At 45.0% G+C, this 12,983-nt stretch overlaps 1 protein-coding gene across 2 annotated transcripts in view; it reads right to left on the reverse strand.

Annotated features, from left to right (window-relative positions):
• Positions 1 to 12,983, reverse strand: part of wdr54 (WD repeat domain 54) — a 68,474-nt gene that overhangs the window by 7,444 nt on the left and 48,047 nt on the right. For both annotated transcript variants that reach the window (XM_072256827.1, XM_072256828.1), the window contains exons 7-8: positions 2,697 to 2,824; positions 1,291 to 1,391 (exon numbers count right to left, since the gene is read on the reverse strand). In XM_072256827.1, the coding sequence (XP_072112928.1) occupies positions 1,291 to 1,391; positions 2,697 to 2,824 (229 nt within the window). The remainder of the gene's footprint in view (positions 1 to 1,290; positions 1,392 to 2,696; positions 2,825 to 12,983) is intronic.

Raw genomic sequence — 12,983 nt, forward strand, 5'->3', positions numbered from 1 at the left:
CCCATTGTCCTCTGAGACAGACGGATGCCAATCAATCACAGGAGAATTTACAATGACCAATTAACCCACTAACTGATATTCATTGGACTTTGGCAGGAAACCCACACATATACGTCAAGAACATACAAATTTCTTTGTTGGACACCGGAATTGGTCTCCGAACTCTGACACCCCAAGCTGTAATATTGTCACATTAACTGCCACACACCACTGACACCCCATAGTTTTGATGAAGTTAATGAGGGAAAGACAGTAGACATGGTCTACATGAGTAAGGTTTTTGATAAGGTTCCACATGGTAGGCTGCTCTTTAAGGTTAGATCACCTGGCATCCAGGGACAGCTAGACAACTCGAAACAAATTTTTCCCGATGGAAGCAGAGAGTGGTGGAGGAAAGTAGCTTCTCGGCCTGAAGGCCCATGACTAGTGGTGTTTCTCAGGGTCAGTTCTAGGCTCACTGCTATTTGTTTGAGTTGAGGAAGACAAATGTGATGTTAGCATTCATTTCAAGAGAACTACAATATAAAAGCAAGGATGTAAAGCAGAAACTTTCTAAGGCATTGGTCAGATTGCATTTAGAGTACTGTGAGCAGTTTTGAGCCTCTTATCTAAAAGAATATAAGATAGAGGAACAGAATTAGGCCATTCGGCCCTTTGACCCTGCTCAAATAAAACAATGTGCTGGCATTGAACAGGATCCAGAGGAGGTTCATGTGAATGATTCTGGGAATAAAGGGGTTAACATATGAGGAGGGTTTAATGGTTCTGGGTCTTGTACTTGCTGGAGTTTAGAAGAACGAGAGGGGATCTCATGGAAACCTATCGAGTATTGAAAAGTCTGGATAGAGTGAATGTAGAGAGGATGTGGGGGAGTCTAGGACCACGGGACACAGTCTCAGGATAGAGGGCTGTCCATTTACAACAGAGATGAGGAGGAATTTCTTTAGCCAGAGGTTAAGAATCTGTGGAACTTATTAGCACAGATGGCTGAGGAGGTCAAGCCATTAGGTATATGTAAAACAGAGATTTATAGACTCTTCATTAGTAAGGGCATCAAAGGTTATGGGGAAAAAGCAGAATAGGGTTGAGAGGGATAATAAATCAGTCATGGTGGAATGACAGAGAAGACTCAATGGGCCAGATGCTCTAATTCTGCTCCTTGTATTATGGTCCTAAGTAAGACTTTTAGTTCAAGCACCATTTATCCCTCTTATTATCCCTCTATTAATTATCAATGACCCATACATTTCTCTGTTACAGATAAACTGAAATGTTTCTGCCACCACTCACCCGTAAGATGAAATCTTGTGGATGAGTGTAAAATCTTCTCCTGATTTCCAGACACAGAGGAGCCCGGAGTCATCAGCCGTCACCATATCTGCATTGCAGCCCTGTAAATTCAAAACAACGTCATTCTGTCTCAACGCAGCCTACTGTCAGATAAACACACCAGAACGGGGAGATGGGAGAATATTGCATTTGAGATTGAGAGTGCACTGATCCTCATCAAGGGATCAGAGGGGGAGAGCCAGCAACTTGAAATTTCCTTGGCATTATCATTTCAGAGGACCTGTTCTGGGTCCAACACATAACTGCCATCACAAAGAAGGCATGGCATCGTCTCTACTTTCTTAGAAGTTTGTACAGACTCGGCATGTCATCTAAAACTTTGACAAAATTCTATATAGGTGCTGTGGAGAATATACTGACTGGTCGCATCACAGCCGAGTATGGGAACACCAATGTCTTTGAACATAAAAAGCTACAAAGAGTAGTGAATAAGGCCCAGTCCATTACAGGTAAAGCCCTCCTCATGAGCCAGTCCTCATAAGGGAATCAGAGGTAGAGAGAGTAGGCAACTTTAAATTCCTCAACATTATCATTTCAGAGGATCTGTTCTGGGTCACTCACCCCAACACCAGACTGATTCTACAACATATGGACTCACATAAGTGCACATGCACCGGTCGTGCATGCAGCCGGTTACAGTTGCTCCATAATTTCTTACTTTTAAACTTATTAACTTAGTTATTTGTTGTATTTTATTTTCTCACGGTAACACGTTGAAGCTGCAGACACCCTGAGCCGATAGGTTGGTCCTGGACTTATTTCATAATTTACTGGCATAATTTACATATTACTATTTAACTATTTATGGTTCTATTACTATTTATTATTTATGGTGCAACTGTAACGAAAATCAATTTCCCCCGGGATCAATAAAGTATGACTATGACTACTATTTTAAAGACTCTACAAATCATGTTTTCAATATTTATTGCTTATTTATTTATTTTTCCTTTTGTATTTGCATAGTTTTGTATTTTGCATATTTGTTGTTTGTCCGTCTGTGTGTGTGTGTGTGTGTGTGTGTGTGTGTGATACTACTACTGTATTTCTTTCTATTTACATGAATGTCTGCAAGATGGTACTATCTGATGACATATATGTACTTTGATGATAAATTGATTCGTAATTTTCAAAAATAAACTTTAACCCACAGATACACAACACGGAAACAGGCCCTTAGCCCACAAAATCTGTGTCGACCAACCACTTACACTAATCCTACATCAATCCATTCTTTATTTCCCCCAGATTCCAATCAAGTTGCCCCAGATTGGTGTTGATCAGGCCTCATCTAATTAATTGGTTGGACAAGGTTTCGAGGCTCTCATGAATGGTATCCTGGTTACCTTATCTTCAGAGGAGTCACATGCAATATCAGTGATTGGGTCCCTGTGCTCCTCCAGAACTTCTGACATAGTGATATTGGTCCCTTTAGGAGGAATATTAAAGACAAGGATGGATCCCGTCGAAGTGCCTGCAATGAGAGAGAGTCAAACACTCAGATATGCAAGAATGATTCTGGGAAAGAAAGGGTTAATGTATCAGGAGCATGTGATGGTTCTGAGCCTGTAACCAGCCGGCGGCACAGAGCTAGCCACACCAGACTTCAAGGCAATAGACAATAGACAATAGGTGCAGGAGTAGGCCATTCGGCCCTTCGAGCCAGCACCACCATGCAATGTGATCATGGCTGATCATCCACAATCAGTATCCAGTTCCTGCCTTATCCCCCATAACCTTTGATTCTGCTATCTTTAAGAGCTCTATCCATCTCTTTCTTGAAAGCATCCAGAGACTTGGCCTCCGGAACCTTCTGGGGCAGAGCATTCCGTATATCCACCACTCTCTCGGTGAAAAAGTTTTTCCTAAACTCCGTTCTAAGTGGCCTACCCCTAATTCTCAAACTGTGGTCTCTGGTTCTGCACTCACCCATCAGCAGGAACATGCTTCCTGCCTCCAGCGTGTCCAATCTCTTAGTAACCTTATATGTTTAAATAAGATCCCCTCTCAGATTTCTAAATTCCAGAGTATACAAGCCCAGTCGCTCCAATCTTTCGACATAGGACAGTCCCGCCATCCCGGGAATTAACCTTGTGAACCTACGCTGCACTCCCTCAATAGCAAGAATGTCCTTCCTCAAATTTGGAGACCAAAACTGCACACAGTACTCCAGGTGTAGTCTCACCAGTGCTCTGTACAGCTGCAGAAGGACCTCTTTGCTCTTATACTCAATTCCCCTTGTTATGAAGGCCAGCATGCTATTAGCTTTTTTCACTGCCTGCTGTACTTGCATGCTTGCTTTCAGTGTCTGATGTACAAGAACACCTAGATCTCATTGTGCTTCCCCTTTTCCTAACTTGACTCCATTTAGTTAATAATCTGCCTTCCCGTTCTTATCACCAAAGTGGATAACCTCACATTTATCCATATTATACTGCATCTGCCCACTCACCCAGCCTGTCCAAGTCACCCTGCATTCTCATAACATCCTCCTCACATTTCACACTGCCACCCAGCTTTGTGTCATCGGCAAATTTGCTAATGTTACTTTTAATTCCCTCATCTAAATCATTAATGTATATTGTAAACAGCTGCGGTCCCAGCACTGAACCCTGCGGTACCCCACTGGTCACCGCCTGCCATTCCGAAAGGGATCCGTTAATCGCTACACTTTGTTTTCTGTCAGCCAGCCAATTTTCAATCCATGTCGGTACTCTGCCCCTAATGCAATGTGCCCTAATTTTGCCCACTAATCTCCTATGTGGGACTTTATCAAAGGCTTTCTGAAAGTCCAGGTACACTACATCTACTGGCTCTCCCTTGTCCATTTTCATAGTTACATCCTCAAAAAATTCCAGAAGATTAGTCAAGCACGATTTCCCCTTCATAAATCCATGCTAACTCAGACCAATCCTGTTACTACTATCCAGATGTGTCGTAATTTCATCTTTTATAATTGACTCCAGCATGTTTCCCACCACCGACGTCAGGCTAACCGGTCTATAATTCCCTGTTTTCTCTCTTCCCCCCTTCTTGAAGAGAGGGACAACATTAGCCACCCTCCAATCCACAGGAACTGATCCTGAATCTACAGAAAAAAACATAACAACAGGAATTCTGCAGATGCTGGAAATTCAAGCAACACACATCAAAGTTGCTGGTGAACACAGCAGGCCAGGCAGCATCTCTAGGAAGAGGTACAGTCGACGTTTCAGGCTAAGACCCTTCGTCAGGTCTCGGCCTGAAACGTCGACTGTACCTCTTCCTAGAGATGCTGCCTGGCCTGCTGCGTTCACCAGCAACTTTGATGTGTGTTGCCTGAATCTATAGAACATTGGAAAATGATTACCAATGCATCCACGATTTCTAAAGCCACCTCCTTAAGTACCCTGGGATGCAGACCATCAGGTCCCGGGGACTTATCAGCCTTCAGACCCAACAGCCTATCCAACACCATTTCCTGCCTAATATAAATTTCCTTCAATTCATCCATTACCCTAGGTCCTTTGGCCATTATTACATCTGGGAGATTGTTTGTGTCTTCCTTAGTGAAGACAGATCCAAAGTACCTGTTCAACTCGTCTGCCATTTCCTTGTTCCCCATAATAATTTCACCCGCTTCTGTCTTCAAGGGCCCAATTTTGGTCTTAACTATTTTTTTTCCTTTTCACGTACCTAAAGAAGCTTTTACTATCCTCCTTTATATTCTTGGCTAGTTTACTTTCGTACCTCATTTTTTCTCCGCGTATTGCCTTTTAAGTTACCTTCTGTTGCTCTTTAAAAGTTTCCCAATCCTCCGGCTTCCCACTCATCTTTGCTATGTCATACCTCTTCTCTTTTATTTTTATACTGTCCATTACTTCCTTTGTCAGCCACGACCTCCCCTTACTCCCCTTAGGATCTTTCTTCCTCTTTGGAACGAACTGATCCTGCATCTTCCGCATTATTCCCAGAAACACTTGCCATTGCTGTTCCACTGTCATCCCTGCTAGGGTATTGTTCCATTGAACTTTGGCCAGCTCCTCCCTCATAGCACCATAGTTCCCTTTGTTCAACTATAATACTGACACTTCCGAGTTTCCCTTCTCCCTCTCAAATTGTAGATTAAAACTTATCATATTATAGTCACTACCTCCTAATGGCTCCTTTACCTTGAGGTCCCTGATCAAATCCGGTTCATCGCACAATACTAAATCTAGAATTGCATTCTCTCTGGTAGGCTCCAGTACAAGCTGTTCTAAGAATCCATCTCGGAGGGACTCCACAAACTCCCTTTCTTGGGGTCCAGTACCAACCTGATTCCTCCAGTCTACCTGCATGTTGAATTCCCCCGTAACAACTGTAGCATTACCTTTGCAACATGCCAACTTTAACACTTTATTCAACTTACACCCCACATCCAGACTACTGTTTGGGGGCCTGTAGATAACTCCCATTAGGGTCTTTCTACCCTTAGAATTTCTCAGTTCTATCCATACTGACTCTACGTCTCCTGATTCTGTGTCCCCCCACGCAAGGGACTGAATATCATTCCTCACCAACAGAGCCACCCCAACCCCTCTGCCCATCAGCCTGCCCTTTTGATAGGACGTATAACCTTGAATATTCATTTCCCAGGCCCTGTCCACTTGAAGCCATGTCTCTGTTATTCCCACAACATCATACTTACCAATTTCCAACTGTGCCTCAAGCCCATCCACTTTATTTCTTATACTCCGTGCATTCATATACAATACTTTTAATTCATTACTCCCCTCACCTCCCATATCAATTCCTATTTCACTTGGCCATACTGTACAATCCTTTCTTGAGCTTTCTGCTCTGTTGATTCTGCCGTCATTCTTAACTTTTCTTATTCTCACTTTCCCTTACGTTTCCAGTTCGTCCCCTCCCCCCAACTACTTAGTTTAAACACCCCCGTGTTGCAGAGGCAAACCTGCCTGCCAGAATGCTGGTGCCCCACTTATTAAGGTGCAACCCGTCCCTTTTGTACAATTCATCCTTACCCCGAAACATACCCCAGTGGTCCAGGAATGTAAATCCTTGCTTCCTGCACCAGTTCCTCAGCCACACATTCAGATCCATTATCTCCCTGTTCTTGCCCACTCCAGCACGGGGAACTGGAAGCAAACCGGAGATAACCACCCTGGAAGTTCTACTTTTCAGCCTTCTTCTGAGTTCTCTGAAGTCGCGCTGTAGAATGTCTTTCCTCTTCTTTCACACGTCATTTGTGCCCACATGCACCACCACTTCTGGATGTTCACCTTCACCCTTGAGGATTCCCTGCAATCGGTCCGTGACATCCTGGATCCCGGCACCAGGGAGGCAACACACCATCTTTAAATCTTGCCTGTTGCCACAGAAACCCCTTTCTGTACCTCTCACTATGGAGTCCCCTACTACCACAGCTCTGCCTGACTTTGCCTCAGCGCCAATTGTTGACTCGCAGACCCGTCCGCCTCTCAGACTGGCACTGTCTTCTGTCCCGACAGCTTCCAAGAGGGAGAACCTGTTTACGAGAGGCACATCTCCCGGGGTCTCCTGTACTTCGAGCATCCTTTCCTTGCTCATCGTCGTCCTCCTTCTCTCTTCCTGTATCCTGGGTGTAACGATCTCACTGCAGGTCCTGTCCAGAAAACTCTCGTTCTCCCGGATGAACGTCATCCAGTTGCCTCTCCAGTGCTGCAACACGGTCCTTCAGAAGCTGAATCTGGTCACATTTTCCACAGGTGTAGGAGCCAGAGGCACTATCAGTGTCCCTGACCTCCCACATCATGCACGCAGCACACTGAATCAGCCTAGCGGTCATCTCTTCACCACTTCTCACCTTCTCCAACTGTGGCGTAGTCTCCACTCTCAGCCTCCTCGCCGAAGACTCCTGAGCCAAAGACTTGCACTTCTCTTGCAAGGCACTTTCCTCGACAAGGCCGCTCCCCGAGAGCAAGCCTTGCTTATATTAGCTGATAATTTGAGTAATTAGCTTCACCTGCCTCGCCTCCTCCGACCTGGAAGGTCTGGTTAGCTCGCTGCTCACGACCGGCTTTTTAAATCAGCCGCTCCTTCTCAGCCAATCCCTGCACTTGCTCCTTCACCTGCTGCGCCTCCTCTGACCCAGAAGGCGAGTGATTCCAGGTTCGAATCCAGCCGCCTCTTTCCACGTCTTTCATCTGTGCTGGGTTGAGTGTCGAGCTAGCAGCTTGGTCTGATAAAAAAGACAAAATACCAAAGAAACAGCTGCCCAATGCACCACAGGGCATGGAAAGGAGCAACAACAACAACAGCTGAACCTGAGGGGGACCAATATATTTGCAGGCAGATTTCCTAGCACTGTTGGGAGTGTTTAAACCAGGAGTTCCCAATCTTTTTTATGCCTTGGACCAATACCATTAACCTGGACCCGCGTTTCCGAACCCCTGGTTTAAGTTCATTTGGCAGGGTATGGCAACCAGAGTGATAGAGCTGAGGATGGGAAAGTTGCTATACAAGTCGATGCATAAGCCCAAAAGTAACAGCAGCAGAATTAGGCCATTTGGCCCATCGAGCCTGCTCTACCATTTTGTCATGGATGAGCCGTTTCCTTCTCAGCCTCAATCTGCTGCTTACTCCCCAAATCCAATCATGCCCTGACTAATCAAGAATCTATCAACCTCTGCCTTAAATATAAAGTTCAAAGTAAATTTTATTCTCAAAGTACATACAGTACGCCACCATTTACAACCCTGAGATTGATTTTCCTGTGGACCTGCACAGCAAATCTATAGTATAACAACTATCACAGGATGAATCAAACATCAACTAGAGTGCAGATGACAACAAATTGTGCAAATGCAAATATAAATAAATAGCGATAAATAATGAGAACATGAAATATCAAGGTAATAAGTCCTTAAAGTGAGATCATTGGTTGTGGGAACGTCTGAAAGCATGGGCAAGTGAATGAAGTTAGACCACAAGTAACTGGAGCAGAATTAGGCCATTTAGCCCATCGAGTGTGCTCCACCATTCCATCATGGCTGATCCCAGATCCCACTCAAACCATATCGTTTCATACCCTGACCGGTCAGGAAACAATCAACTTCCGCCTTAAATATACCCACGGTCTGTGGCAGAGCATTTCACAGATTCACTACTCTCTGGTTAAAAAAATTCCTCCTTACTTGCATTCCAAAAAATTCGAAGTAGGAAGTCTGAGAATCGGAGCGGGAGTGCGGAGGAAGCCATTTTTGAATTTTTCGGGTTTTTTTTCCATCAGCATTCAGAGAGGCGGGACTGCGCAGGTGTGTAACGTCGGGCAGTGAAACGCGGAAGATTTAAAAGGAACAGAGCCTCATACAGCGGGCAGCGTAGTTTGCGGGCAGCGGAGTGAGCCGGTAGCAGAGTGAAGGCTTAAGGGCTTCGGCAGAAATGGGCGAGGCGAGAAAGGCTTGGTATTCATTTTTTGTTGTTATTTGAGGAGAGGGGCAGTATGAGTATGAGGGCAGTTTGTTATTCTCGGTGCCGGATTTGGGAGGCCCTGGAGTCTCCAAGCCCCTCGGACGTCCACATCTGCGCCAGCTGCGCCGAGATGCAGATCCTAAGGGACCGCGTTAGGAAACTGGAGCTGCAGCTCAATGACCTTCATCTGGTCAGGGAGAGTGAGGAGGTGATAGAGAAGAGTTACAGGCAGGTGGTCACACCGGGGCCATGGGAGGCAGACAAGTGGGTCACAGTTAGGAGGGGGAAGGGGAAGAGCTAGGTAATAGAGAGTACCCCGGTGGCTGTGCCCCTTGACGATAGGTACTCCTGTTTGAGTACTGTTGGGGGGGACAGCTTACCTGTGCCTCCGGCACACAGTCCGGCCATGTAGCTCAGAAGGGTAGGGAAAGGAAGAGGAGGGCAGTAGTAATAGGGGACTCAATAGTCAGGGGGTCAGATAGGCGATTCTGTGGACGCTATCCAGAGACCCGGATGGTAGTTTGCCTCCCTGGTGCCAGGGTCCAGGATATTCCTGATCGCGTCCAAGATATCCTGAAGTGGGAGAGTGAAGAGCCAGAGGTCGTGGTACATATAGGTACCAATGACATAGGTAGGAAAAGGGAAGAGGTCCTGAAAGGAGAATATAGGGAGTTAGGAAGGGAGTTGAGAAAAAGGACTACAAAGGTAGTAATCTCGGGATTACTGCCTGTGCCACGCGACAGTGAGAGTAGGAATGCAATGAGGTGGAAGATAAATGCGTGGCTGAGGGATTGGAGCAGGGGGCAGGGATTCAAGTTTCTGGATCATTGGAACCCCTTTCAGCGCAGGCGTGACCTGTACAAAAGGGACGGGTTACACTTGAATCCTAGGGGGACCAATATCCTGGCGGGGAGATTTGCGAGGGCTACTGAGGTGACTTTAAGCTAGAGTGGTTGGGGAGATGGGAATCAAATTAAAGAGACTAGGAGGGAGGAGGTTAGTTCACAACAGGGGGATGGGAACAAGTGCAGAGAGACAGAGGGGTGTAAAATGAGGGTAGAAGCAAAAAGTAGTAAGGGAAAAGTAAAAGTGGCAGGCCGGCAAATCCAGGTCAAAAATCAAAAAGGGCCACTTTTCAACATAATTGTATAAGGGCTAAGAGTGTTGTAAAAGCGAGCCGAAAGGCTTTGTGCGTCAATGCAAGGAGTATTCGTAACAAGATGGATGAATTAAAAGTGCAGATTGTTATTAACGAATATGATATAGTTGGGGTCACAGAGACATGGCTCCAGGGTGACCAGGGATGGGAGCTCAACATTCAGGGATATTCAATATTCAGGAGGGATAGACATGAAAGAAAAGGAGGTGGGGTAGCATTGCTGGTTAGAGAGGAGATTAACGCAATAGAAAGGAAGGACATTAACCGGGAGAATGTGGAATCGATATGGGTAGAGCTGCATAACACTAAGGGGCAGAAAACGCTGGTGGGAATTGTGTACAGGCCACCTAACAGTAGTAGTGAGGTTGGGGATGGTATTAAACAGGAAATTAGAAATGTGTGCAATAAAGGAACAGCAGTTATAATGGGTGACTTCAATCTACATATAGATTGGGTGAACCAAATTGGTAAGGGTGCTGAGGAAGAGGATTTCTTGGAATGCATGCGGGATGGTTTTTTGAACCAACATGTCGAGGAACCAACTAGACAGCAGGCTATTCTGGACTGGGTTTTGAGCAATGAGGAAGGGTTAATTAGCAATCTTATCGTGAGAGGCCCCTCCATAATATGGTGGAATTCTTCATTAAGATGGAGAGTGACATAGTTAATTCAGAAACAAAGGTTCTGAACTTAAAGAAGGGTAACTTTGAAGGTATGAGACGTGAATTAGCTAAGATAGACTGGCAAATGATACTTAAAGGATTGACGGTGGATATGCAATGGCAAGCATTTAAAGGTTGCATGGATGAACTACAACAATTGTTCATCCCAGTTTGGCAAAAGAATAAATCAAGGAAGGTAGTGCACCTGTGGCTGACAAGGGAAATTAGGGATAGTATCAATTCCAAAGAAGAAGCATACAAATTAGTCAGGAAAAGTGGATCACCTGAGGACTGAGAGAAATTCAGAGTCCAGCAGAGGAGGACAATGGGCTTAATTAGGAAGGGGAAAAAAGATTATGAGAGAAGACTGGCAGGGAACATAAAAACTGACTGTAAAACCTTTTATAGATATGTGAAAAGAAAAAGATTGGTTAAGACAAATGTAGGTCCTCTACGGACAGAAACAGGTGAATTGATTATAGGGAGCAAGGACATGGCAGACCAATTGAATAACTAAGGAGGACATAAATAATCCTCCGGAAATAGTAGGGGACAGAGGGTCCAGTGAGATGGAGGAACTGAGGGAAATACATGTTAGTAGGGAAGTGGTGTTAGGTAAATTTAAGGGATTAAAGGCAGATAAATCCCCAGGGCCAGATGGTCTGCATCCCAGAGTGCTTAAGGAAGTAGCCCAAGAAATAGTGGATGCATTAGTGATAATTTTTCAAAACTCTTTAGATTCCGGACTAGTTCCTGAGGATTGAAGGGTGGCTAATGTAACCGCACTTTTTAAAAAAGGATGGAGAGAGAAACCAGGGAATTATAGACCGGTTAGCCTGACATCGGTGGTGAGTCAGTTATCAAAGATGTGATAACAGCACATTTGGAAAGTGGTGAAATGATCGGACAAAGTCAGCATGGATTTGTGAAAGGAAAATCATGTCTGACGAATCTCAGAATTTTTTGAGGATGTAACTATTAGAGTGGATAGGGGAGAACCAGTGGATGTGGTATATTTGGATTTTCAAAAGGCTTTTGACAAGGTCCCACACAGAAAATGAGTGTGCAAACTTAAAGCACACGGTACTGGGGGTAAGGTATTGATGTGGATAGAGAATTGGGTGGCAGACAGGAAACAAAGAGTGGGAATAAACGGGACCTTTTCAGAATGGCAGGCAGTGACTGGTGGGGTATCACAAGGCTCAGTGCTGGGACCCCAGTTGTTTACAATATATATTAATGACTTAGATGAGGGAATTAAATGCAGCATCTCCAAGTTTGCGGATGACACAAAGCTGGGCGGCAGTGTTAGCTGTGAGGAGGATGCTAAGAGGATACAAGGTGACTTGGATAGATTAGGTGAGTGGGCAAATTCATGGCAGATGCAATTTAATGTAGATAAATGTGAGGTTATCCACTTTGGTGGCAAGAACAGGAAAACAAATTATTATCTGAATGGTGGCCGATTACGAAAAGCGGAGGTGCAACGAGACCTGGGTGTCTTTATACATCAGTCATTGAAAGTAGGCATGCAGGTACAGCAGGCAGTGAGAAAGGCAAATGGTATGCTGGCATTCATAGCAAGAGGATTCGAGTACAGGAGCAGGGAGGTACTACTGCAGTTGTACAAGGCCTAGGTGAGAACACACCTGGAGTATTGTGTACAGTTTTGGTCCCCTAATCTGAGGAGAGACATCCTTGCCATAGAGGGAGTGCAAAGACAGTTCACCAGATTGATTCCTGGGATGGCAGGATAATTTCATATGATGAAAGACTGGATTGACTAGGCTTATATTCTCTGGAATTTAGAAGATTGAGAGGGGATCTTATTGAAACATATAAAATCCTAAAGGGATTGTTCAGGCTAGATACAGGAAGATTGTTCCCGATGTTGGGGAAGTCCAGAACGAGGGGTCACAGCTTGAGGATAAAGGGGAAGCCTTTTAGGACCGAGATTAGGAAAAACTTCTTCACACAGAGAATGGTGAATCTGTGGAATTCTCTGCCACAGGAAACAGTTGAGGCCAGTTCATTGGCTATATTTAAGAGGGAGTTAGATATTGCCCTTGTGGCTAAAGGGATCAGGGGGTATGGGGGGGAAGACTGGTACAGGGTTCTGAGTTGGATGATCAGCCATGATCATACTGAATGGCAGTGCAGGCGCGAAGGGCCGAATGGCCTACTTCTGCACCTATTTTCTATGTTTCTAAAAGGTCACCCCTCAGTTTTGAGGCTGTGCCTTCTAGTTCTGGATACCCCCACCGTAGGAAACACCCTCTCCACATTCACCCTATCTAGTCCTTTCAACATTCAGTAAGTTTCAATGAGATCCCCACGCATTCTCCTAAATTCCAGTGAGTTCAGGCCCAAAGCTGCCA

This window comes from Mobula birostris, chromosome 4, assembly GCF_030028105.1.
Source record: "Mobula birostris isolate sMobBir1 chromosome 4, sMobBir1.hap1, whole genome shotgun sequence".
In the NCBI taxonomy this organism is placed as follows: domain Eukaryota; kingdom Metazoa; phylum Chordata; class Chondrichthyes; order Myliobatiformes; family Myliobatidae; genus Mobula; species Mobula birostris.